The sequence below is a fragment of the Rhincodon typus genome, chromosome 38 (assembly GCF_021869965.1).
Source record: "Rhincodon typus isolate 14 chromosome 38, sRhiTyp1.1, whole genome shotgun sequence".
Taxonomy (NCBI): Eukaryota; Metazoa; Chordata; class Chondrichthyes; order Orectolobiformes; family Rhincodontidae; genus Rhincodon; species Rhincodon typus.
In genome coordinates this window covers 5,657,034-5,684,739 of record NC_063369.1, presented here as the reverse complement: position 1 = coordinate 5,684,739, position 27,706 = coordinate 5,657,034, and the positions used below count along the sequence as shown (strand labels likewise).

Sequence of the window (27,706 nt, the reverse complement as noted above, 5' to 3'; positions counted from 1 at the left end):
AGGAAACAATTAGTTAGAGAAGGAATGGGCTTGGAACAATAACAGCTTAGTAACACTGGTGTTAGGGTTAGGGTTAGGGTTATGTTTAGGGATAGAGTTAGAGTTAGATTTAAGGTCAGAGTGCAAGTGTAGATACACCATTTCCTAGAGATCCAGAGACTACGGAATCTGTGAAGGGCCAAATTGCAGGGAGAATCTTTGGGAGAGACACAATCCATGGATTTTATTGCAGCCATTCCAAGGAATGGTCATCACAGAGTTTTCTCAGATCAATTTGTTCCATGTGCTTTTCCACACTCATCCTGTCAAACATACTCTGTCACACACACACCCTGTCACATGTAACCCTGACATGTGGTCTTTACTGTCACACATGCTTTATCACAGTGAAAGTGCCAAATCCCTTCTTTGAACTGTGTTTCAAACATCTGGTAGGTTTCACCATGGCGTTATCAAACAGCTTAAACTTGACTCTTGTAATTTATAGGGCAATTTATAAGGTGCTGTGAGTTCCAAGATACATTGTGCACTTATTACCTCCCAAGCCTCAATACTATCCTGCAATGATGGTGTAGTCAGGAGAGAAGATTCTGTAACTTCTCGTGTGATACCGCTGTGGCTTTAAGAGGTGTGTTTTGTTCTGGTTTCTTTTAGAGAGAGATTGGGGGACAGGCGCGAGCAGTCTATGAGAAAATAAACAACTTATGAAGCCTTAGATGCTTTTTTTAAAAAAAGATGGGACAACAGAAGTAGCCTGACTGAGTGTGATCATGCTCCCACACACAGAACCAGGGATTTTTAGTTTTTAGTTTTCAGCAGTTGCTTTTGGGGTCTTGAAGAAATGAAAGATATTTTTCTCTCATCTTGAATACAGCCAAAATCTGGCGGTTCTCTTCCTGAGCTGTTGGATTGCATATGAGACAAAATCTGTTTTTCTGAATTTGCCATTAGCCAAGGCTGTGTTTAAGGGATGTTACTATATTGGAACGGTTAACTAGTAATAGTTACTGTACCTATTATCCTGTTAAGTTTTCCAACAGAGTTAAGTCATTCCAAGTTCTTCTTTCTTTTCAACAACAACAACAAAGACAGAAGTTGCTGGAAAAGCTCAGCAGGTCTGGCAGCATCTGTAAAGGAAAAAAACAGAGTTAATGTTTCGGATCCGGTGACCCTTCCTCAGAACTGAGGAAGACTCAGAAAACTTAGGCCACTCAGAACAGTTCTGAGGAAGGGTCACGGACCCGAAACGTTAACTCTGTTTTCTCCTTCTCAGATGCTGCCAGACCTGCTGAGCTTTTCCAGTAACTTCTGTCTTTGTTCCTGATTTACAGCATCCGCAGTTCTTTCGGTTTTTATTTCTTTTGTTGTGCTTTAACTATAGTGTTTGAATAAATTGTGTTTTGCTTAATGTTGAGTAGTTTGACCAATTGAATTGTATCTGGAACACAGCACCTGATGTTTACCTTTAAAATAAGAAAAAGTTAGGGTGTAGGCTACCTTCTTAAAATATTTTGAGGGGGCCTGGTCCAGTCCATTACACTAGGTTATGAATATTTTTAGTGAGTTATCAAAATTGATGAACAGGCTGTCTATTTAGCCAATGAAAGTAAAAAATATCATTCTTTTCTTTGTGCATTGCATTACCTTCAGCTCCTTGAAGTATATACTACTCCTGGCCCATTCCACCAATGAGAACAAGGTTTGGTCAGCCAGTTTGCACATGATTCCAAATGTATTGAGCCTCTCGTGCTTCCCCCTGGCAGTCTGCTCTTGCTGGAGGTAGCTTAAGATCTTTGCCTGGACCTGTGCCTCATCTGGTTCACACTTCACCAACTCCTGGATCAGCTGGGGCACAGCTGCCGATGGATTGGGCCTGTAGGTCTCTAGGTACAGGCTGCTGAGCATCGGCTCTGGTGAGCCCGCGTATCTGGGGTCCATGTGTTCTGACTTGATGTGACAGCTCGGGAAGGGGCTGCACAGGTGGTAGCCTGGCATGGTGCCGTGTGGGGCGAAGGGCACGTTGACTGGCAAAGTGCTGGCTGCACTGTTCTCGTAATCTCCCGCTGCTGATGATAGGCTGTTGTAGCTCAAGGAAAGGCACTTGGATGGAGAATGTAGGCTCTCGCTGGCGACGGGAGAGCTGAGGTCCTTTGGTAAGCTCTGCACCATGTAGGAGGCAGGGTCCAGTTTGATTCCATTGCTGTGAATGAGGGCCTTCTTTTGCTGTTTCAGCGCCCTGTCTTGTTTGTACAGGGGCCCAAACTTATTCCGACCACCTCTCATGCGATCTGCTCGTACAGCTGTTTGCGAAAGAGAACGTTGAATGATAGATCAACTTGTCTGACAGCAGATAAGCACGAATGTGTCACAACAACAAAAACAGAAGTTGCTGGAAAAGCTCAGCAGGTCTGGCAGCATCTGTGATGAAAGAAACAAGAGTTAACATTTCGGATCCAAAGACCCTTCCTCAGAACTGATGGCAGCTGGGAAAACAGAAAATAGGGAGGTGGGGTAGGGAGTCTATCCTATTGTTTACTTCCTACCCCACCCACCTCCCTATTTTCTGCATTTAAACTGACGTTTTCCCAGCCACCATCAGTTCTGAGGAAGCGTCACCGAACCCGAAACGTTAACTCTGTTTCTTTCATCACAGATGCCGCCAGACCTGCTGAGCTTTTCTAGCAACTTCTGTTTTTGTTCCTGATTCACAGCATCCTCAGTTCTTTCGGTTTATAAGCACGAATGTGTATTCATTTAGCGGGTTGTGTTCTTAGCACATTAATATATGCAAAGGGAAATCACTTTCATCTTTCCTGACTCTCCCATAGGCTCGATTTCCTGCTACAGCCCAGACCGCATGGTTCTGTTCAGCTCAGACTGAGTTTGCTCCTCCAGCTATCTTAGACAAGGTGCTGTTTGCTGAGTATAAACCCAGCCATGGATACAGAGAGGCAACTGGGGACATTACCACTGAACCCACTTGAGTCCTCACCTGCACTACAATGGCATCTTGTGGCTAAGCCCACAATTCCAAAGGGGAGACGAGATATCGGGAGATTCATTATCAACAGATGGGGGTGGATGAGGGAGAAAGCGAGAGGCTACAAGCAATACAGGGAGTCCCTGAAAAGCACTTCCTCATAGCTAGAGCCAGAACATGAGAAAGAGGTGTGCAAGAGCAAGCTCTATCCCCAGTGGGTGGATTCTATGTGTCCTTTATCTGTACATACATAAGCCTCAGTCCATTTGCAGTCAGGTAATGCTGTTGTATGCATGAAGTTGTCCCAGCATTACCAGGGTTTCCATATTCAGTGAAGCTTTTTCCCAGAGTGGGGGACTCAATTACTAGGGGTCACGATTTCAAGGTGAGAGGGGAAAAGTTTAAGGGAGATATGCATGGAAAGTTCTTTACGCAGAGGGTGGTGGGTGCCTGGAACGTGTTGCCAGCGGAGGTGGTAGAGGCGGGCACGATAGCATCATTTAAGATGTAACTAGACAGGTACATGAATGGGCAGGGAGGAGAGGGATACAGATCCTTGGAAAATAGGTGACAGGTTTAGATAGATGATCTGGCTCAGTGCAGGCTTGGAGGGCCAAAGGGCCTGTTCCTGCGCTGTAATTTTCTTTGTTCTTTGTTCTTTGAACTGAAGTAAGCATTTGACACTTTTGTATATTATGACTATAGGCTTGAACTAGGACCCTGTCCACTCACTTAGTGGGTAACTGTTGCATGGAAATCCTCCCTGAGATAACATAAGTTCGATGCTTCTCAATGGCTTGGTGAGCGCAATGCAGATAACCGATCTGTAATCTCTGGTCTCAGCCAGGGTGATAGGAAGGGGTCAGCGGTCTCAGTAGCCAGAAAGGGGTAGAGCCCCCATATATGCGTGGATGGCATTAAGATGCAGATCAGTCATGAATTGACGAGATAAAGGTGCTGGTTGGATATAATGAGTACTCCTCCTGCTGTTCCTCACTTTGATGGGGTTGCTCTATTTGGATGTCAGTGTGTGTGGGCTTTCTTTCAGTCAGGATAGAATTGGACACAGTGCGGGGCCACCTTTGATTAAATTACCCAAGCTCAGTGTCTATGCCTGTACATAGCCTAAATCAAGATGTAACTTCTCTGGGAGAATGGGGTAAGTGGTGGAATCCATGTCCACAGATTAATTCCCCAACAAATAGAGGTCGATGACCATTGGAGGGAAAAATAAATTATCACTTACCATTTCTGATGGACATTGGCCAGATTTCAGTTTCAGGTGCCAAGTGCCCTGTTACCCATGTTCTGAGCATTTCCTCTTAACAGAGAGGATATTTATCCCCTTCACAATCCCTTGGTGGTTTTTTACCTCCCTTCAGTGGTCCTAAAACCTTCTGAGATCATTGCTTCGTACCAATTCTGGCCTCTTCAATATCTCTCATTCCCACTGCTCCATTATTGGTAACTCAGCTGCCCCCCCTTAATCTATGGCCAAAGGTTCTATGTAAAAGCACATTGCTGTATTGTTGTAAAAAAGAGAATGGATATGAATGAGGTAATTACCTTCCAGCTTCATTCCAACAGTCAAGCATTTTTGGAACCGACAGTAAGGGCACCGTTTCCTCTGGGTTTTGTCAATTTGACAGCTCTGGTTTTCCACACAGGTGTAGCGTTTGTTATTCTGAACTGTGCGTTTAAAAAACCCCTAAAATAGAAGAATACACGCAGCTTCTTAATTTAGTTAATCAGCAACACTTCCTCTGAAATGTGGACAGGCAGCTACCAGACTAGGAAATGCTGCTCTGACCTCTTATTTCCACAGCCTGAAGTCAGCCAGAGATTTCAACTATTTCCTTAAGGCCAGTTACAGTAACATTACTGTTTTAACTTATGATGTAGTTGTTGTTTGAGCTTTGTCTAGAGCACAGGTTCGTGCCCACTCGGCATAACCCCACTCTCTGGAGTATACTTAGGACATGTTGACTTTGGAGAAGGTACAGAGTACAGTAAAACACTGTGATGACATATGTGTTGGAAGAACAACCTTGATGTCAGAAGAAGGTTGGAAATATGAGCAGCAGGCCTTTCGAGCCACCAAGCCTGCCCCACCATTTGACAACAAGATGGCAGATCTGATCTTAACCTCGACTACACTTTTGTGCCTCTTCTATACAACCCTTGAGTCATCTCTAGTTCAAGAACTTGTCTGTCCCAAAGTTGGATATGTCCAGTTGCCCAGCGTCTATTGCTCTCTGGGACAGAGAAGTCCCAAGGTCCATGACCCTCTAAGAACATAAATTCTTCCTCACCTCCATTGTAAATTGAAGGCCTCTTAATCTGAAAGTGTGATCTTTTGTTCCAAACTCCCCTACGAGAAGAAACAGCCCCTTTGTACCTATCCTGTCAAGCTCTCTAACAGACAAATATGTGTCAAACTGGTCAATCCGTAACGGGAATTCTATGAAGAGCACTGGTCTCCTCATCTAAGGAAAGGAAAGCATTGGAGGCAATCAGACGAATTCACGAGGACGATCCCAGATTTTCTTATGAGGAGAAGGTGGGACTTGTACTTATTCTTATGAAAGATTCTTAGGGGACTTGACAGGGTAGGTGTGGAAAGATTGTTTTGCCTTGTGGGAGAGCCTAGGACCAGAGGGCGTTATCTCAGAGTAAGGAGTCGCACATTTAAGACTGAAATGAGGAGGGATTTCTTCTCTCAGAGGGGAGTGGACCTACAGAATTGTTCATGGCAAAGGACTACTGAGGCTAAGCTGTAAGTATATTCAAGGGATGTGAGACAGATTATTAATCAGTAAGGAAATTGAGTTATGGGGACAGGCAGGAAAGTGGAGCTGAGGAGTATCAAATCAGCCGTGATTTCATCAAATGGCGAGCAGGCTTGATGGGCCGAATGGCTGACTCTGCTCCTACCTCTTATGGTCTAATTGTTGTGGTCATAAGAACGCATCCTACTCCAAAGTGTAGGGGCCTAATCTGCTGAAATTTGTGAAAGTGAACTTCTCTGAAGTGGCTGCAATGCAACAATACTCTTCCCTCATTAAGTCAGGAGACCAAAACTGTGAGTTAAAATCCCACCTCGGCAAGTTCTGAATTCAATAAAGCTGCCTGGTTCTAGGAAAATGAAAACACTGCGTAAAACTGACCAATATCGGCTAAAATCTGGTTCACTAATGCCTTGTGGGAAGGGAAACTTTCAGCGCGTAGCCAATCTGACTTGCACAGGGCTCTAGTCCCATCGTTACACAGTTGACTCTTCAGGCCTTCTGAAAGTAGGTGGGACAGGAGTTACTCTCCAGGGGGTAACCCCAAACAGATGGCAGTGAATCAACTTCTCATTCTGCACCTACCCCCACTTCTCTCTCTAGGATGTCAATAGTTTGCCAATGTGCATTTGCTCATTACTCTTGTTCTTGGTGGATTTATACCTCAGCGTGTGAAAGCCTTTGGTGACATAATGCTCAAAGTGATTACGTACAAACTCGCTGACCTTCTCTCGTTACTAAAATCACAGAACAAGCTTTGAATGGGGAGTTGCATGTCACACAAATCATGAATATGCACCGGTGAGTCACCGCGTAGCCTGCCCACCGCATCATTTTATGGATTAAGGGCATCATCTAACTAGAGCTGACTGTTAATCTTTAACGAGTGGAGCGTATTCTAGGATCTTCCTTCTCGCCCGGCAAGTCTGCCAGCTGCGTGTGGTCGGAGTTGCTGATTTGCACAGAGTAATGCAAGCTGTGCTTTTCGAATTAGTGACTGATGATGATTAACAACGTGCGGGGAAGTGAACCAGAAACCACCCCTTCTGCTTTGGTTCTTGATAAGTAATTGGCCTGTCGATGTCCAAAGTTTGTTTTGAATGCTCCTGTAAGTCTGGCCTTAACACCTCCCTAGTAGCTGGGCATGTAGTCACCATCTGGAATTCCTAAGACGCTGAATCTCATGCCCCAGTCTCACCACCTGTTTTTTTTTCTCTCTCTCTTTGTCACTCATCTGGAGATCCGTAAAACTACCTCCTTGATCAAAGGTTTATCCTTTTATCTCCTTACGTAGTTGATTCTCAAAACATTGATAGAGCCTTTGCTGTTAAGCAACTTGGGATGCTTCAGTACATAAAAAGGCAATATATAAGTGCAAGGTATGGTTGTTGAGACCCTACTTGATGCAGAAGCAGAACTTTTAATGCTGAACATATGTCATATGGAGCAAAGACAGGGCTGTACTTACAGTATTGTTGTTCTTGACCTGAGATAGGCGGTAGGAAGGGAAACAAGTGATCTTTTCTCAGCACTGGACTCCATTGCTTAGATGAATACAAACTACGTTTTCAAAAAAAAAATTCCTTCCTAAGTTAATTGGCTCATGTGATAAAGACTTGTCTTTGTCAAGACCACTTGAAAGCAGCATCCTGTTTATAAAGAGCATTGTTTGACAAGCTTGTTTCACCTCAAACCCATCTCCTCTGCTGCATCCTTCCCCCACTAACTCTACGCTGACTTGTCGTTTATCAAATTCCTGTTTAGACGGCAGAATAGGAGTTTCTAACCCTCTTAAGCAGATCATTACTGGATAGGCAAAGGAAGTCTTTCCCATAGACCCAGAATTGCTAAAGAGAACTGAAGACCAGCTGGCGTAATATCTAGGCTATCACATCAATGCGGTACTGTCCTGCCACCGGGGCCATCTTTTAGATGGCCCATCAAACCAAGGACCCTTTTGGGAAAGATGCTATAACCCTCTTTCGATGAGGAGCAGATCTTCTAGTTCATATTTGGCCCTCAACCAACATCATAGAATCCCTACAGCTTGGAAGAAGGCCATTCAGCCCATCGAGTCCATACTGACCCTCTGAAGGGATCCCACCCACCTATCCTGCACATCCATGGACACTTTGGGAAATTTAGCATGGCCAATCCACCCTAACCTGCACATCTTTGGACTGTGGGAGGAAACTGGAGCACCCGGAGGAAACCCACGCAGACACAGGGAGAATGTGTGAATTCCACACAGACAGTTGCCTGAGGGTGGAATCGAACCTGTGTCCATGGTACTGCAAGGCAGCAGTGCTAACCACTGAGCCACTGTGCCACCCAACATCACTAGAAGAGATGATGTCTGTGGGAGCTAACTGGCCGTGAATTGGTTTTTACATTTCTGACAGCAAAGTACTCTTCAATGGCTTTCAGGTGCTTTGGGATGTTCAGAAGGGGCTACAGAAATGCAAGTTCTTTTGCTTCTGGCACCTCCATTGGTACTCATTAATATTTACCACTGTTTATGATGATGTTTTTATGATTAGATGGTGCTTTTTTATACAAGCAATTGCGCATCACAATCACAAGATCATTATGGATGAGGTAGACCACCTATTGTAGCATCCATCTGGAAGGATCTACATGATCTCCCATCTTTTGTTCAATCATTCACTCCTTCACACTAAAGGAAATTTATTCAACATGATAATCAGGGGTAAGCAATTAGCTGTGGCCCATAAGGGCGACCATGGGCATCTCTCTCTCTCTCTCTCTGTTTGAACGACAAGTTGCCAGGCAGTTTGAGGGGTATCCATCCACATTAAGCATGAGGGGTGTCATCCCTCCTGGACTACAATCCATGATACATTGGTTGAACCCACACTGTTGGTACCATTCAGCCCTATGCTCTAGTTAACTAAGGTCAGCCCACCTCCCTAACTTGATTGTAGGACATAAAAAAGCAGTGCCAATTTAAGACTGAACATGAGGAGGAATTTCTTCTCTCAGAGGATTGTGAGTCTTTGAAACTCCTTGCCACAGAGACGTGTGGGGGCAAAGTACACTTAAGGCCGAGATAGAGAGATTCTCTATCAGTCAGAGAGTCAAGGGTTACAGGGAAAACACAGAAAAGTGAACGTTGGATCAGCTGTGATACTATTGAATGGCAGAGCAGGCTCGAGGAGCTGAAAAGCCTAATCCTGTTCCTATTTCTTATGTCTTATGGTCTTATGAAATGGGAGCAGATGTAGGCAGTACAACCCCTCAGGTCTACCTTGTTTTTTTCTCTATTCATTTCTTGTGGGATGTGGGCGTCACAGGCTGGGTCAGCATTTCTTGCCCATCCCTAGTTGCCCTTAGAAGGTGGGGATGAGCTGCCTTCTTGAATCACTGCATTCCTCCTGCTGTGGGTTGACCCACAATGCCCTTAGTGAGGGAACTCCAGGATGTTGACCCAGGGACACTGAAGGAACGGCGATATATTTCCAAGTCAGGATGGTGAGTGACTTGGAGGGGAACTTGGAGGTGGTGGTGTTCCCATATATCTGCTGCCCCTTGTCCTTCTAGATGGAAGTGGTTGTGGGTTTGGAAGGTGCTGTCTGAGGATCTTTGTGAATTTCTGCAGTGTATCTTGTAGATAGTACACACTGCTGTTACTGAGTGTCGGTGGTGGAGGGAGTGGATGTTTGTGGATGTGGTGCCAAACAAGCGGCTGCTTTGTCCTGGATGGTGCCAAGCTTCTTGAGTGTTGTTGGGGCTGCACCCGTCCAGGCAAATGGGGACTATTCCATCACACTTCTGACTTGTGCCTTGTAGATGGTGGATGGGCTTTGAGGAGTCGGGGGTGAGTTACTCGCTGCAGTATTCCCAGCTTCTGGCCTGCTCTTGTTATCTGATATGAACATGGCTGATCCTTCATCTCTGACCTACTTTCCCATTGGACTTCCATATCTTGTGATTTCGTCAAGAGGCAAAAATAATCAATCTCACCCTTCACGAATAAGCATCTGAAAAGAAGAAAATTCCACAGATTCACAGCTCTATGAGTGAAGGAACCTCTCCACATCTCATAGAGTCTCTACAGTGTGGGAGCAGGCCATTCAGCCCATCGAGCCCACTCTGACCCTCTGAAGGTCATCCCACCCAGACCCACCTCCCTATGATACTGCACATCCCTGGACACTATGGGGCAATTTATAATGGCCAATCCACCTAACCTGCACATCTTTGGACTGTGGCAGGCAACTGAAAAACCCAGCAGAAATCTCACATAGACACAGGGAGAATTGTGCAAACCCCACACTGACAGTTATCCAAGGCTGGAAGTGAACCCAGGTCCCTGAAGCTGTAAAGCAGCAGTGCTAATCACTGAGCCACTGTGCTGCCCAGTCTTTAATGGCTGACCCTTTCTTCTGAGACTGTGACCCCCTGGTTCTAGACTTTCCAGCCTTTACCCAGACAGGTTCCCTCAAAATTTCACTGATGTCGTCTCTCAATCCTCTGAACTCCAGACAGCCACAGTCCATATTAATCCATCTCTCATCATAAAGAAGCCCTCTCATCCCAAGAATGAATTCAATGAACTTTTTCTGTACTCTCTCAAATCACGTAGACGTTTATCAGATAAGGAATCCAAAACCATCCACAGCTTTCCAGGTGCAGTGTCACCAAAGTCCTATCTAATTGCAGCCAGAATTGCTTAGTCCAGAAAATATATCGTGAAGAAACGTTTCCTGATACCAAATGTAAAATTACTTTTATAACTTTGAACCTAAGTGTCTGATATTTATTATATAGCCATAAAACAGGTTTGCTTGACAGTTTTAATACGTTCGAGAGTAACAGAGAATGTTTGTCATGTGTCAATTGTCGTGCAAAATGTAACATTACAAGATATGTAGTTAATCATAAAACATGGTGTTTTGTACCCAGCCACAAGAACATCGAGTTCCAGTACAGAAATGAGAGGTGACATGTGCCTTCGATATTCAAGGCGCTGAGGATTCGCTAAAAATAACTGAATGTGAGTGACCTTTGTTTTACACAGCTCTGTTTCTGTTAACTGTTTCATGAGGGATGTCCCGTTCACTAATTCTCAAAGCTTGGCGTTTTCCCACCTTCTAAGCATCAATCTTTGTGTTGATCCCAAGAAAATGTCTCTCCACTTCTTGTGAGTCATTGTGAGATATGGTGGCCTGTATTGTGGTGGTTGGGGCGGGGGGGTAGTGGGGCATTGTTCTCTTATCTCAGAGTGTCCACTTATCAAGGGGGGAGTCCAAACTGTTTGATATGAGAGTATACCAGCCAATCCCTAGGTTGACTGAGAGTGGGAGCTTTGGCTGTTGCTATGCTCCTTAGACTGTGGAGAAGTTACCAGGTACAATGTGAGATTAAACCTGGAACATTCTTATCCCTGTAGACACCCTGCATGCATTTCCATTTCAATGCAAACCTCCAGCAATGGCTTCAGACATTTCATACCTTACAACTTTCGCAAGTCAGAAGACCATAGTGATATCCCGAAACTTTATCTCCACAAATTGGACACAGTTCCTCATAGGCAGCTTCAAATGGGAACTCCATCTTAACTTTGGAATCTGGGAGACAAGGAAACAGGAGGTTATTGATGTCCTATTTCACCCAGGGTTTTACCCAGATCATATTTCTATCTCATACCAATAGTGTATTGTTGGTTATTAAAATAACTGATGAAAACACAGCAACATTGGACAGTTTTGTCAACAAAAATTAGGGTGTGGAGAAATGAATAACCTGTATTGCGGGGGACATCACCTGTACATTTCATATTTGCAATCGCTAACCAGCCTCCAGTTTCGGTTCCCAATTTGTGCCTGGGTCTCTCTTTTCCTGAATGATACTTGGTAATGAGATGCCAACTCTGCTCATGCAGTGGGCAGCATGGTTGTCAGTGGTTAGCACTGCTGCCTCGCAATGCCAGGGACCTGAGTTCAACTCCACAATTCCACTGTCTGTGCAGAGCTTGCGCTCCCTGTGTCTGCATGGGATTCTCATGTTGCTCTGGATTCCTCCCACAGTCCAAAGATGTGCAGGTTAGGTGGTTTGGCCATGCTAAATTGCCTATAATGTCCAGGGATGTGCAGGCTGGGTGGGTTAGCCATAGTAAATACAGGGGTAAGGGGTGGGTCTGGGTCAGATGTTCTTCAGAGGTTCAGTGTAGACTCAATGGGCTGAATGGCCTGCTTCCATACCGTAGGGATTCTATGATAAGCTCAGTTCATGATTAAATGACAATAAAAGTTGACTGATTGTTGCAAGCTCACTGGAAATAGCAGTTTAGTGAATATAAAACCATTATAATTAGCACCAATAACTCAAGGTTGATGAGTTCAATGACCCATCACAAAACTGAATTCAATAAATCAAGGACCATCTAAGGGACCACCCCCAGATAGGAATGATTAGGAAAGGTGTTATCTTCTTGTTTAAAAAAACTCATGTGGCTCATTAATGGCCACAAGGAAAGGCCTATAGTCTTCCCTATGTTGTGGTTAACCCTCAAAGCCTTCAGAGATTGAGACTTTCACCTTCTTTTGAAAAATGTACCAGTGATCCTACTCTCACTGGCTCACACGTAAACCGTCTCACACATGCATGCTCGGAGAATGGACATGCATGGTTGCAACTACCAACTAACCTTCAATTTTGGTTCCCAATCTGTCTATGGACCTCCCATTTCCTGAATGACCTTTGATGTTCAAATTCCAGCCTTCATGTACACTCACACATGCAAGCACACAAATGCATAATCACACAGACATAAGCATACTTACACATGCACAGACAAGCGCATGAATCCACACACAAATGGGCTCAAACACACACACACACACACACACACCAACACACACATAAAATATATAGAGACAACAAGGTGCAGGGCTGGATGAACACAGCAGGCCAAGCAGCACCATAGGAGCAGAGAGGCTGACGCTTCGGGCCCAGACCCCTCACCATAAAATATATACATCAACACACACACACACATACACACCAACACACACAAACAGACACACACAAACAGATGTATGTAAATGTCATTAAATACTTAAAAGTGCACACACATACAAAGACACAAGATCACCCATGCACACACCTGCATCCATGAACACGTAAACTCACACTCACAAACCCAGACACCTACAGACGCATGCACGCACGCACACACACACACATACACACAGATGCACACACAGACACACAGACACACGCACACACGCGCGCACACACACACACACACACCTCATCTCATACAATGTATTGTGTTGGGCAGTGCGGCACTATGTTCTCTTCACTTCTGAAATGAGCCTTATGACTTTATTTGCAGGAGAGGGTACTGGGGGACAAATTTAAGGTAATTGGCCAGATGCAGAAAGGTCAAAGATCATCCCCTTAGATGGCACATGTTCCTCCGTACAAGTATTCGAAAAAAAAACGTCTTTAGACCTGGGTAGCCATTCTGGCCTTTTATTTCTTGTTACAAGCATGGAATTGGGTAGCTGAGCATGGTTTGCCAGTAGTGTCAGTAAATGTGGAGCTGGAAAAGCACAGCCAGTCAGATAGCATCTGAGGAGCAGGAAGATCAACGTTTATGGTTTTGGCCCGAAACATTGACTTTCCTGTTCCTTGGATGCTGTCTGACCTGCTGTGCTTTCCCAGCTTCACATTTACTGACTCCAGCTTTTGCAGTCCTTTCTGTCTCCATGGTTTACCAGTAGTTTTGAACCTGTTTATGGCACACAGAGACATAATGAGAGCAACTGCTGGAGAAAGATAATCTTATTCACCCTTATTCACCCACTCATTTTAAAGCAAAGTCAGTGACCACAGCTTAGCGTCGAAGTGAGAGTCTTCCTGCAGTTGGTCAGAGCAGAGCATACACATACGATTGGGATTTCTGCTCAACAGATTGCTCGGCTTTTCATACTGTATCACTTTCTCAAGGTAAACAAGAATCAATGGGTTGAATCTGGAATGCTTAATGTCGGAAATAAGTAGATTTATAGGAACTTCCTTTGTCCAATATTTTACAGACAGTTGAAACTCTTTATTTTACAGAGATTGGAATAGAAGCTGCAGCAATTTCATGTGAATGTCAGCAAGTTAACGTCTGTAATTTCAACAAGATTTGAAGCTGGTCAGAACCACAGAGCTATATACATACAGGACAAGAAGTAGAGAAAAAGTGTAGTGTGAAGGTTAATTGCACAAGAGAGAGAGATTATAAATATTTTCTACTCAACCTGTTCAGAGATGTTATTACACACTTCTGGACTCAGAACTCCTGAGTCAGAGATCGGGACATTACCACTACATCACAACAACAACTGCAGAAAGTCAGATTATAAAGTTGTAGCAAAGATGATATTAAGACATGAGAGATTTTCAAAAACAAATCCTAAAGGCAGAGGTGTGGAAGCTGAGAGAACCGGATGGATTTTTCCAAGAGGCAGAATATGAACACTGGGCCAAGTGGCCTCATTCAGTGCCAATGTTATCAGGTGAGTTGAAAGATCAGCACTGGAGGAGGGAGGAGTAAAGTGGTGAATTAGCAGAGCTCCAGAGACAATGGATTGGGACTTGTCAACCTGAAGCTGAAAGATCGTTTCCAACAGTTCTGCTGTACTGCATCAGATTAAGACATCTGTGTGCGAAACCCTAGTGTGGAATACCAGTCTGCAAGGCAGCACCCCAGTGAATGAATTCATCTTTTTGAAGAATTCTTCCATGAGATGTGAGCATTGCGGGTGAGGCCAGCATATGTCATCCATCCCTAATCTAGTCATTCGGCCTTTTACACTCTCCCAATCCTCTCCTATCAATCAATCTCTTTAGACACTACTTAAAGAACTTCACATGCTCGTTTCTTTTCATTGCTTCTGTAACTTAGACAAGTCTCTGCTTATAAAATCCCCACAGTGTGGAAGCAGGCCATTTAGTCCATCGAGTCCACACTGACCCTCTGAAGAGCATCCCATTCAGAATTGCCTCCTACCCTATCCCAGTAACTCCTGCATTTCCCATGGCCAACCCACCCTAACCTGCACATCTTTTGGACTGTGGGAGGAAACCGGAGCACCCGGAGGAAACCTACACAGACACGGGGAGAATGATTATCAGGGGGATCAAGGGTAATGGGGAGAAAGTGGGAAAATGGGGTTGAGAAACGTATCAGCCATGACTGAATGGTGGAGCAGACTCAATGGACTGAATGGCCGAATTTCTGCTCCTATGTCTTATGGTCTTAATGTGCAAACTCCATGCAGACAGTCGCCTGAGGGTGGAATCAAACCCGGGCTCCCTGGCACTGTGAGGCAGCAGTGCTAACCACTGAGCCATTTTCTATAATGCTGTTCACTGTTTGGATCAATGAGTTCAAACTAATGTTGTTGTTCTCTTTGGATGCTTGCTAGTTTCAATTTCAAAGTTATTTTTGTTATCTGTGTTTTGTGCAACTTTTATCAGAGATTCCAACAACGATGGAATATATGTAAGTGAAAACATTTAGGCAAAACCAGTGTAACATTACTGTTAGTAACATTAAAACTAACCCCATTCGTTTTTCAGAGCTCTGATATTTTAATAGAGTAATGAATCTGCTGTATGGTAGGACCGGCTGAGTTCCTCCAGCATTTTCTGATTTTAATCTGGTTTAGTGACTAAATATTACTCAGGGCACTGGGATGTTCCTTTCTTTGAAATGTGCAGAGGGATCTATTGTGTGCACATGAGATGGGAGATGGGACTTTGATTTACCAGTACATCCAAAAGATGGTATCTCTGACAGTGCCTCAGTGCCTCAGCAATGCAGTAAAATGTCAGCCTGGATTGTGTCTCTGTCATTCTGCATTTATATAAGAGCATAAGAAATCAGAGCAAGAGTAGGGCTGCATGGTGACTCAGTGGTTAGCACTGCTGCTTCACAACGGTAGGGACCTGGGTTTGATTCCACCCTCAGGTGACTGTCTGTGTGGAGTTTGCACATTCTCCCCGTGTCTGTGTGGGTTTTCTCCCACAGCCCAAAGATATGTAGGTGAGGTGGATTAACCATGGGAAATGTGGGGTTATGGGAATAGGGTGGGGGGGGGGGGGGGGGTGGGTGTGGATCTGGGTTGGATGCTCTTTGGAAGCTCACTGTGGACATGATGGGCCAAAGGTCCTGCTCTCATTCTGTAGGGATTCTATGATTCATCTGGCCCATTGTGCCTGCTCTGCCATTCAATGAGATCATGGATGATCTTTTCGTGTCAGCTCCACTTAGCCGCCTGCTCACCATAACGCTTAATTCCTTTACTGTTCAAAAATCTATCTTCGCCTTGAAAACATTCAATGAGGTAGCCTCAACTGCTTCATTGGGAGGGAATTCCACAGATTCACAACCCTTTGGGTGAAGAAGTTCCTCCTCAACTCAGTCCTAAACCTGCTCCCCCTTATTTTGAGGCTATGCCCCCTAGTTCTAATTTCACTCACCAGTGGAAATAACCTCCCTGCTTCTATCTTATCTTGAATTTTCTTTTTCTGAAGAAGGGTCCAGACCCGAAACGTCAGCTTTCCTGCTCCTCTGATGCTGCTTGGCCTGCTGTGTCCATCCAGCTCTACACCTTGTTATCTCATCCTTTCTAAAGTTTGCTGAACTTCAATTGCTGTCAGTGCAGAATATCTCCACTATCATTCCCACATTACAACACACTTCACAGTGTTTTGTTGTGAAATGATTTGATGGAAACCCTTAAGATACACCACAAGATCATATAGAGTAATAGAGTCATACAGCATGGAAACAGACCTTTCGGTCCAACCAACCCATGATGAGCATAATCCCAAACTAAACTAGTCTCACCTGCCTGCTCCTGGCCCATATCCCTCCCAACATTTCCTGATCATGTGCTTATCCAAATGTTGTTTAAACATTTCATAATTGTACCCACATCCACGACTTCCTCAGGAAGTTCATTCCACACACGAACCTCCTTCTGTGTAAAAAAATTGCCCCTTGTGTCTTTTTAAAATTTTTATCCACTCATCTTAAAAATACGTCCCCTTGTTTTGAAAGGACAACTACCATTAACTCTGTCTATACCGTTCATTATTTTATAAACTTCTATAAGATCGCCTCTCAACCTCCTATACTCCAGTATATAGCAGCAGTAGGCCATTCAGCCCTTTAAGTCTGCTCCACCATTCAATAAGATCTGATATTTCCTTAATTCCACTTTCCTGCCTTTTCCCCATAACCATTGATTCCCTTTAATGAATAAAAAATCTGTCTGTCTCAGCCTTGATGCTTTATAACTTCTATCAGGTAAAGGTTCAACAAAACTAAAAATGATTTTTATATTGTTTCAGAGAGAAAGGGGCTGGGCAGCAAGCGAAGATTTTATTACCATTGTTTATACTTATTTATATTTATAAAGATGATAATTATAATGTTCGGATATTTAGAATTCAGAGGATGATATTTTACAAGAAAAACTGTCTTTCCATACCCTTTAATTTAACATTTTTGTGTTTCTTTGAATTAAGCAATTACTTATCTCATTGAGTTTCAGAAGCCTTTTATCATTTGAAGAAGTAGCATTAAAAAGTTTTACCTCTTAGATGTTCTTCACACTTGATACAGAGAAGCTGTTTCAGATACATGAAAGCTTTCATTACCGTAGGTTTACGATTCAAGAATAATAATCCCTTTGAAATAATCAACATTACAGTCTTATGATCGCTTATTCTGTTCTCTGTTGCAGTGATTAAAGGAATACAAAGAATTTTCAATTGCGTAACATCTTGCTGCATCATCAGGAGATGTCCCAAAACATGTTGCCATCAAATAAAAACAACATTCTCTGTTGCTGTTTAGGCATCCCATTGGTACACAGCAAGATCTCACAAACAGGGTGAAGACAAAAGAATGGCTGATCAGGTCAATTCCTTTACGGTGGTGATTTTTTAAAACATAAGTTCCTCCAGTGGCCCTCACTGTATATAAGCAACATTTGCTATTGACCTCCCTTCATCGTGAGGATGTTCCCCGATGATTGCACAATGTCCAACATCACTCGTGACTCTTCAGTTACTGAAGCAACCCCTTTCCAAATGCAGCAAGCCTGGACAATATCCAAGTCTGGGCTGACAAGTGACAAGTGACAAGTACCATTTGTGCCACACAAATGCCAGGCAATGATCGTATCCAACAAGAGAGAATCTAACCGTCACCCCTTCATGTTCAATGGTGTTACCATCATGAAATCCTCCACTATCAACATTCTGGAGGTTACCATTGATCAGAAACTGAACTGAATTTGCCATATAAATGCATTGACTGCAAGAGCAGGTCAGAGGCTGGGAATCCTGCAGCAAGTAACTCATCTCCTGACTCCCTAAAGTTTGTCCACTATCTAGAAGGCGCAAGTCAGGAGCGTAATGGAATACTCCCCACTTGCCTGGATGAGTGCAGCCCCAACAATACTCAAGAAGCTTGACTCCATCCAGGACAAAGCAACCCCTTGATTGGCACCACATCCACAAGCATCCACTCCCTCCACCACCGACGCTCAGTAGCAGCCGTGCGTACAATCTACAAGATGCACTGTAGAAATTCACCAAAGATCCTCAGACAGCATCTTCCAAACCCATGACCCCTACCATCCAGAAGGACAAGGGCAGCAGATACATGGGAACACCAACCCCTGCAAAGTCCCCTTCAAACCACTCGTCACTGTGAATTGGAAATATATCACCATTTCTTCACTGTCATTGGGTCAAGGTCCTGGAATTCCCCCTCTGTGGGCATTGTGGGTCAACCCACAGCATGTAGACTTCAGCGTCAAGAAGGCAACTCGCTACCACCTTCTCAACGGCAACGAGGGATGGGCAGTAAATATTGGCCAGCCAGCGATGCCCACGTCCCACAAGTGAATTGAAAATAAACAGGCTGGAAAGAATCAATTGCTTCTTCAATCAGGGCTCCCCCAGCATCATCATCGGTAAACCCTTTTGACTCCTTCAGCTTTCATCCCATTGGCTTGATGGAACAAAGGACAGTAGGTAGTGGATAGAGAGAGAGAGAGGGACTGCCCCCTCTGGTAGGAGGAGTCCAGAACAAAGTGGGGGCAGAACCTGCAAATCCATGCCAGGCCATACTGGGGTGATGCCCAGAGCCAATGTTTCACACAGAATGCAGTAAGGACCTAATAATCTGTCCCCCAGAAAGCTTGTGAGACTGAGAGGCAACTGAAGATATCAAGACTGAGGCTGATAGATGTTTGTCAGACAAGGGTATTAACAGTTACAGCGGAAAGGCAGCTAGGGATAGGCAATAAATTCTTGCCCAAAATGCGATGTACTAACCTCATGAATGAATGAGAAAAAAAATGAAATTAAGATGCAGATCAGCCATGATCTGATTCAATGATAAAACACATCTGAAGGGCAGAATGGCCTCCTCTTAACCCTGTGCTCCTCATTATCATCTGCTTCATGCCATCAGTCTGCGCTAAGGAAGCATTGCCCACTTTCATTTAGTTTCATTTCGGTGCTTATAAGACAGCTCTACCTCACACTTGCTCACAGCTGCACACGTGAGCTGGAACATTCGCAAGAGGAAATATCCAATAATATGTCTCATTATCTGAGAGGCCTCAGGTTCTTTCATCCAAATTAAAAATTACTGGTGTAGGTTCTGCTTGTGAAATGAAGGGGGTTATTATGAATCAGAGCTGTGCAGTGTCATGGTTACACACTTTCTTGTTTCATTAGGACAGAGGAGATCAACTTCCAGGTGCATGCATCAGATGGACCATTAGACATAGGAACAGAAGTAGGCCATTCAGCCCATTGGGCCTGCTTCCATTCAATCAGATCATGGCTGATCTGATAATCCTCAACTTCAGTTTCCTGTCTTTTCCCCTGGTTTACTTCCTGACTGAAAATCCCAGCCTTGACTCTGACCGAGATCTCTGCAATAAAGAATTCCACACTTTCACTACCCTCTGAGAGGAAATTCCTCCTCATCTCTCTCTTGAATGTGCGACCCTTATTCCAAGATGATGCTCTCTGGCTCTAGACTCTCCTGCAAGGGGAAACAACTTTCCCGCATCCACCCTGCCGATCCCCCTCAGAATGTTAAACAAAACAAAGAACCATAGATGTGGGAAATCTGAAACAAAAACAGAAATTGCTGGAGAAACTCAGCAGATCTGGCAGCATTTGTGGAGAGAAGAACAAGAGTTAAAGTTTTGAGTCCAGTGGCCCCTCATCAGAACCACAAAGAACAGAGGGTCTTTGGACTTGAAATGTTAACTCTGTTTTTCTCTCTACAGATGCTGTCAGACCTACTGAGTTTCTCTGGCACATTCTATTTTTGCCCTTAAGAATCATGAATGCTTCAATAACGTCACCTCTCATTCTTTTAAGCTCCCATAAGTACAGACCCTAGCTATTCAACTTCTCATCATGAAACAGTCCCTTCAGGATCAACTGAGTGAACTTTCTTTAGACTGCCTCCAAGGCCAGTTTATCTCTCCTTGGATAAGTGACCTAAAACTGTTTCTTCTACATTCCATTGCCTTTGAAATAAAAGCCACATTCCATTTGCCTTCCCTATCACTTGTAGAACTGGGATGTTAGTTTTTTGTCATTCATGCATGAGGACCCCCAAATCTCTTATCGAGTTATAGAGTCATAGAGATGTACAGCACGGAAACAGACCCTTCGCTCCGACTTATCCGTGCCAACCAGATATCCTAAATTCATCTAGTCCCATTTGCCAGCATTTGGTCCATGTCCCTCTAACCCCTTCCTTTTCATGTACCCATCCAGATGCATTTTAAATGTTGTAATTGTTCCAGCCTCGACCACTTCCTCTGGCAGCTCATTCCATACACGCACCACCCTCTGTGTGAAAAGGTTACCCCTTACGTCCCTTTTAAATCTTCCTCCTTTCACCTTATAAACATATGCTCTCCAGTTTCAGACTCTCCTACGCTGGGGAATATTCACCCTATACATGCCCCTTCATGATTTTATAAACCTCTATAAGGTCACCCCTCAGCCGCTGATGCTCCATGGAAAATAGCCCTAGCCTATTCAGCCTCTCCCTATTGCTCAAACCCTCCAACCCTGGTAACATCCTTGTAAATCTTTCTTGAACCCTTGCTGTTGCTTTCTACATTTAAATAATATTCAGCTTCTCTATTCTTCCTGCCAATGTGAATCTGTACTCAGTCCAGCATCTGAGAGCTGAGGCCATCCAGGGTGCAGATGGGGGAACCAAATGGGCCAAAGGATTGGTTGGGTGCCCAGCATGTGACCCATGTGGTTGTCGAGACAGTGGGCAGATGCATGTGGCATCAATATTAATCAACTACTAATTGGCATTTAATTGACTCTTATCCAAAACATACTGTCAACTGTGTAATTATGTCTGGTATTACCATCTCCTTGATGTTATGAAGTCTTTCAACTTCCACATTTGTGGGAACAGAGGGCTAAACAGAGAAAACAACACGCAATTCAATACGCAGGTGACTCAATGTCCAGCGTCTACAAGCAAGGTTCTACATGTCAGGTTACTTGGACAATTCCCTGTTGACTTTGACGTTACAGGGCTCAGAAATGGGTATAAAGCATATATTTCTTGGGGAGAGGGAGAAGGGAGTTTGGGTGGAGGTTTGTCTCTCTTTGTGCTCTTGACTGAAGCAAACTAAAGAAACAAAATGCGACAGGCTCCTCCTGAAAAGTGCAAATATATTTAGAGACAACAGCAGAGCTGCCCAGAATGTTGAGTTGTCGTGCTACAAAAGGATTGTATTTCAGAATGACAGATACTGTCACTGCAGATCGATCCAGGGATCTGGACGCAGATAAACTGCTCCCGTTCATAAACGGATCAAGAACCAGAGGGCACAAACTCATAAAAAGTGTTTTCCAAAAGAAACGAATGCAGGGAGAGAGAGAATTAAATCACTCAGCAAGCAGTTAGGGGCTGGAATGCACTGCCTGGAAATGTGGTGGAGGCAGGTTCAACCCAGGCATTCCAGAGGGGCATTGGATGGTAATTTAAATCGAAACAATGCGCAGGGTTATGGGGAAAAGGCAGGAAATTGGTACTAAGTTAAAAGGCTCAGACAGCATGAGCTGAATGGTCTCTTTCTGAACTATGACAATACTACGATCCATTGTCTGAGCAGCTCCTGTAACTTCTGACACTTGCAGAGTCTTCCCAGCGCTTCCAATAACCAGTCTTACTTCTGAAAAGTGAGAAAAGCTCTATCAAGGCAGAACATTCAAGTTTACAGCATTCAGTGACAATAAGTCAGTGCTAACAGGAATCTAGTGACAGACTCATTCTGTGTGTTCCTCTAAAGTCCCACAGATCGCTCAGCTCTGATTTAAAGTTGTCCCCTTAGAAAGCGAAAAGGCGAGGAGGAATGAATGGATTTGCGATTGATCGGTGTAAAGCATACCTACAAACTGAAAACTCAGCTTAGCAAAGATAAAGAAGTGTAGGCTTCACTGTACTCACTCTGTAGCAACATTTGGTTTGATTCCGATTGCTGTACGTACAAAAAGTTGGATTCAGTGTCCAGGTTTGGTAACATAGCAGACACACTAAATTCCCAGTTCCACTCAAGCGCAGGAATGCCCCGATAACATAAATGGGCTTTGAATCTGACTGCGGTGACTACACGGGCAGTGCAGCGAAACTCTCTCCATAGGAAGAGGAGGAGGGGCACAGACACTGAATGGACTGACATGTTGACTGGTCGTTGTGGGTTGTGCCATATCATCCAATGTGTCACAGAACAGCTCCTTCTACCAACGTATTAACCCTGTCAGTACCCACTTTATTAATTTGCCACCAAAGAGATGCCACTTCCTTCATCCCAAGGACAAATGTAAGCTCTATTAACTAGACCCCACAATGTCACTGAATTATCATTTAGGAGGCTGTTTCCCTGACTACACCACAGAGATGCAGGGTGAAAAGTGGGAAAGGGGAGAGTAGAAAGAATTAAAAGGAGAAAAACCCCATTAAATGGGGGAGCCGGTGTACTGTGTAAATTGGGGGCGATTCCCAAGAACTAATCTCATGACCCTGGCAGCGAAAGTGCCAGCCTGCCATTCTAACAAGAGTCTTGGTACGTTTTGCCAGGAGAGAGATGTTTTCTAAATATAAATTGGGTTGTCGATCACAATGCCGTCAGTCCTTCAGGGATTGCCCCTGGAATCTCCAGGGATTAAAGGTTAATCTCCAGGAAACTGCTGTGAGCAACATCTGGGAAATTAATCGCCAGAGCGTGAGATAAATGACTTCTTTCCTTGCTTATTTCCACCACTTTTCTCATTCGGTAGGGAAGTTACTACAGTTATGGTAACATCACTGGGCTATAATCCAGGAATGCCCCCAGTTCTGGGGCATAGGTTCAAATGTCAAATCTCAAATCTGAATTTGATTTTAAATTAAAAGTCTGGAGCGTTAAGTGTGAAAGGTGGCTTCATGTCAGCCACTACTGATTAACACAAAAGAAAATCCACTTACTAGCCGTTAGGGCCTGGGTCTGGCCTACACGTGACTTCACAGCAATGTACATGGCATTTAACTGCCCCCTGGGCATTTAGGAACAGGTAATAAATTCTGGCCTAGCCAGCAACGCACTCATTCCATGAATGAATATGCACAAAGTTGGGGTTTTGTTAGCTCGGCTGGTTTATGATGCAGAGTGACGCCAACAGAGTGGGTTCAGTTCCTGCCAACAACTTAGGTTAGCATGAAGGACTTTCCTTTTCAACCTCTCCCCTCGTCCGAGGCATGGCGACCCTCAGGTTAAACCATCACCAGGTGACTCTGTCTCATGAAAAAGCAGCCCTGTGGTCTGGTAGGACTATGATTTTACCCTTTTTATTTTGAAAGGTAATAAAAGGATTGGAGTCAGAGGATTATTTGGCATGTGGCCGGAGATGGGAAGGATATACACAACGATTGTCATGGTATATATCCAACCAGAGGTGGCAATTCCTCCCTGGATACTGCAGCTGTCCTGCTGGATGGTCTCTACAATGTAAAGGTGCCTGAAGTCTTGAAAACCTGTTGTGGATTCTGTCAGCAGAAAGGTGCTGACTGCCCCAGGCCAGGACATTCCAACCAACCTATTTGTTACACACGCTGTGTATTGATTCCTGGCACTGCCCAGTTTTCCTGAGCACCAAGGTTACAACCGTGGGCAGTTCAAAAGAGGAACTCTTATCTAAAGTCTATAAACTTATCAGCAACTTGTCATTTGCTTCTGATAACTTTATAGAACACAGGAGACTGATTGGTTATTAGAAGGGAAGGCAGCTTCATGGAAATGTTGTGTGAGTATACATGCCCTATCTCCGAGATGTGGCTTATTCCTAGTCATCTCGGGAGCTATTATGTCAAATGGAAGCCAATTGAGCGTTCCTTCTTGTGTCTAACCATGTTGCTGTACCATGATGGTTAACTAAGCTCAGTAAGTGGAGATACTCGCTGATGATTGCATAATATTCAGCACCATTTAAGTCTCCTCAGCTACTGAAGCAGTCTGTGTCCATATGGAGCAAGACTTGGGGACAACATCCAGGCTTGGAATGATAAGTGGCAGGTAACATTTGTGCCACACCATCTTCAGCAAGTTAGAATCGAACCGTTGACCCATGACCCGCAATGCCTTTGCCATCACAGAACGCCCCCACTATCAACATCCTGGGAGCTACACCTGACAAGAAACTGAATTAAACTCATCATTTCAATGCTGTGGCAACAACAACTGGTCAGAAGCTGGGAATTCTGTAGCATGCAACTCATCTCATGACTCCCCAAAGCCTGTCCACCATGAACAAGGCACAAATATTGCATTTATGTAAAACAAATAAGGGCAGGACTTGTACAATTAATGGTAGGGCCTTGGGTAGTGTTGTAGAATAGAGAGACCTACTGGTTCAAGTACATAGCTCTTTGAAATTTGCTTCAAATGTAGATAGGGTGGTTAAGAGGAACTTATCATACTGCCTTCATTTGTCAGGCCATTGAGTAGGAGTTGGGATGTCATGTTGAGCTTATTCAGGACGTTGGTGAGGCCTCTTCTGGAGTACTATGTACAGTTCTGGTCCCCCTGCTGTAGGAAGGATATTATGAAATTGGAGACGGTTCAGAAAAGATTTACCAGGACATTGCCAGAAATGAAGGGTTTGAGTTATAAGGAGACGTTGGATTGGCTGGGACTTCTTTCGCCGGAGCATGGGAGGTTGGGTGTTGACCTTATAGAGGTTTATTAAATCATGAGGGGGATCAATAAGGTGAACAGCAAAGGTCTTTTCCTTAGGGTGAGGCATCTCAAAACTAGGGGGCATATTTTTAAGGTGAGAGGAGAAAGATTTAAAAAGAACATTAGGGACAACCTTTTGACACAAGGAGTGGTTCATGTGTGGAATGAGCTGCCACAGGAAGTGGTGGATGGGGGTACAGTTACAATATTTAAAAGACATTTCGATAGGTACATGAATAGGAAAGATTTGGAAGGATATGGACCAGGAGCAGGCAGGTGGGACTAGTTTAGATTGGGACCATGGTCGGCATGGACTGGTTGGTCCAAAGGGCACGTTTCCATGCTGTATGACTCTATGACTCTAAGTCAGGAGTGTGATGGGATACTCCCCACTTGCCTTGATGGGTGCAGCTCCAACAACACTCAAGAAGCTTGACACCATCCAGGACAAAGTAAGCTGCAGATTAACACCCAGCACCTTAAACCTTCATGCTCCTCATTGCTGATACACAATGGCAGCATTGTAAGTCGCTTACAAGATGAACCTGACAACTCATCAAGATTTTGGGCAGCATGTTACAAAACTTTGGCTTTTTCCATCCAGAAGGACAAGATACATAGGAACACCATCCCCTGCAAGTTCCCCTCCAAGCCACTCACCATCCTGATTTGGAAATACATTGCTGTTCCTTCAGTGTCGCTGGGTCAAAATCCTGGAATTCCTTCCCTAAGGACATTTGGGTATCCCAACCCACATAGTTTAAGAAGGTGGCTCACTACCACCTTCTCCAGGACAATTATCAAGAAGGTAAAAATGGAAAAAAATTGACAAATGAAAGTCTTGTTTACTTCAGTATCTAGTTCTAGTATGTTTTATACATTCATTTCCAAGAACGATTATTTTTAGTGGATTTTCACTCTGTGTAGCCATGGCCAAAGATGCCCACGTCCCGTGAGAGAAGAAATAAGTCAGAAAAATGCCCGTTAGATGGGCGATCATTATTTGATGATGTTTTCTGCTGGGAGGGTATTGTTGACCAGGCACCAGGAGATCTTTCAGGGGCTAGTCATCTTTGATGTCCAGCTGAGGAATCCAAATGGGCAATTGACCTAACGGCAGAACCTGAGGTGAGAACTGGGGCTAACAACCATCATCCTGCTCGGTCTGTAAGCCCCCTATGCCCTGACCCAGCCGCGGGAATGTGAACAACTTGGATGATCTCCGTTTGGAAGTGAGATGATGGAGATTTGCCACACAATCCTGGGACAGAAACAGACGAGACTGTGCCAGTTGTTAAGATGTATGGCAGCACCATTCATCTGAAACCAACGCCTCCCCCTGCGCCCCCCCAAACCTCATCACATCCTCCCAGTGATACAACCACTGCCCCAAAGTCCTTACAGCCATTGAATTATTTTTGAATGGGCAGTCACTGTTGTAAGTTAGTCTACTCAGCAACTAGTTTCTACACAGTGAGATTCCACAGGCAGCAATGCAACAATGACCCAGATCATCGGATTTAGTCACGTTGTTTACATCTGATATACAATAAATGGACTAACCATTGGTCATCATTTGTGGCTCAGTGGTAGTGTCCTTTCCTCTGGTCCTGATGCTTCCAGTTCAAGTCCCACCAAGCATGTTATCATATGTGCAAACAGGCTGGTTAAAATAACTACAAACCAGCCATTTAATCAACGACAATGCTTGTTCTTCACCAAGACCACCCCACTCTACTTTATCTTATCCTACGACAACAACCTTCTATTTCTGTTTGTCTCTTTTGTTCATTGAGATTCCACTCATTCAGGCTCATGGTGGTCTCACTGAAATGATGGGAGCCCAATGGGGAAGATGTTCCAGTCAGGCATTGAAATAGTCACCAGCTGGGTCCTCTTCAGGACACCCTGAAGGCGTGAAACTTTGCCCCACCTACCTGCTCCCCCCCCACCACTCCCCAACCCCACATCCATCCCCAACAGCTTCCAGCCAATCAGAAGCAGGCAGCTCTCCTCATCAGTGTCCGCGCCTCTGGAAGAGAGGATGTGAGCTGCTGTCTTTGCATTCACCAGAGGCCTAGGGTCAGTGAGGGAGCCAGCGCGGGGGGAGCGAGTGAGTCACGGTCAGAAGGGGTCACTGGCTAAGGGGGGAGCAATGGGAGTTGACAGCTAGGATGGGGTGGAGTGGAAGTAGGCGGGGGGGTTGGAGAAGGAGAGGCGATGGAGTGGCTCTCTTCAAGCCCCTGCTATCCTGATGTCAGGTCCCTTAATCAGACCCAGGAACGCCCCCACCATTACCCACTCTCGTTTCCTCGTAAACTGGCAACTTGTCTGCTCGCTGAATACTGGTAGTGACAGGATGAGGTTCTTAAGTGGGCATTAACGGGGTATTAAGTGCACATTTACGGGGCACTCAATACACAACAATGGCAATCTTGGGCTGCAAGGTATCTGGTCTTTGTAACAAAATATGACTTAGTTTCTTTCCCCGTTGAGAGAGATTACCAGTGTCTTCAGATAACCAATATCTATATTGAACAAACACAGGGAATGCTGGAGAAACTCAGCAGGCCTGGCAGCATCGGTGGAGAGAGAAATTGAGTTAACATTTGGAGTCCAGTCAT

The 27,706-nt window shown here is 44.5% G+C and overlaps 1 protein-coding gene across 1 annotated transcript in view; it reads right to left on the bottom strand.

Annotated features, from left to right (window-relative positions):
• The window catches only part of LOC109916788 (nuclear receptor subfamily 5 group A member 2-like), a 37,107-nt gene extending 14,700 nt beyond the window's left edge, over nucleotides 1-22,407 (bottom strand). The window contains exons 1-4 of the mRNA XM_048617962.1: nucleotides 22,319-22,407; nucleotides 11,242-11,357; nucleotides 4,547-4,688; nucleotides 1,645-2,300 (exon numbers count right to left, since the gene is read on the bottom strand). Coding sequence (XP_048473919.1) covers nucleotides 1,645-2,300; nucleotides 4,547-4,688; nucleotides 11,242-11,357; nucleotides 22,319-22,394 — 990 coding nt within the window. The 5' untranslated portion in view covers nucleotides 22,395-22,407. The remainder of the gene's footprint in view (nucleotides 1-1,644; nucleotides 2,301-4,546; nucleotides 4,689-11,241; nucleotides 11,358-22,318) is intronic.
• Between the last annotated feature and the right edge of the window lie 5,299 nt (nucleotides 22,408-27,706).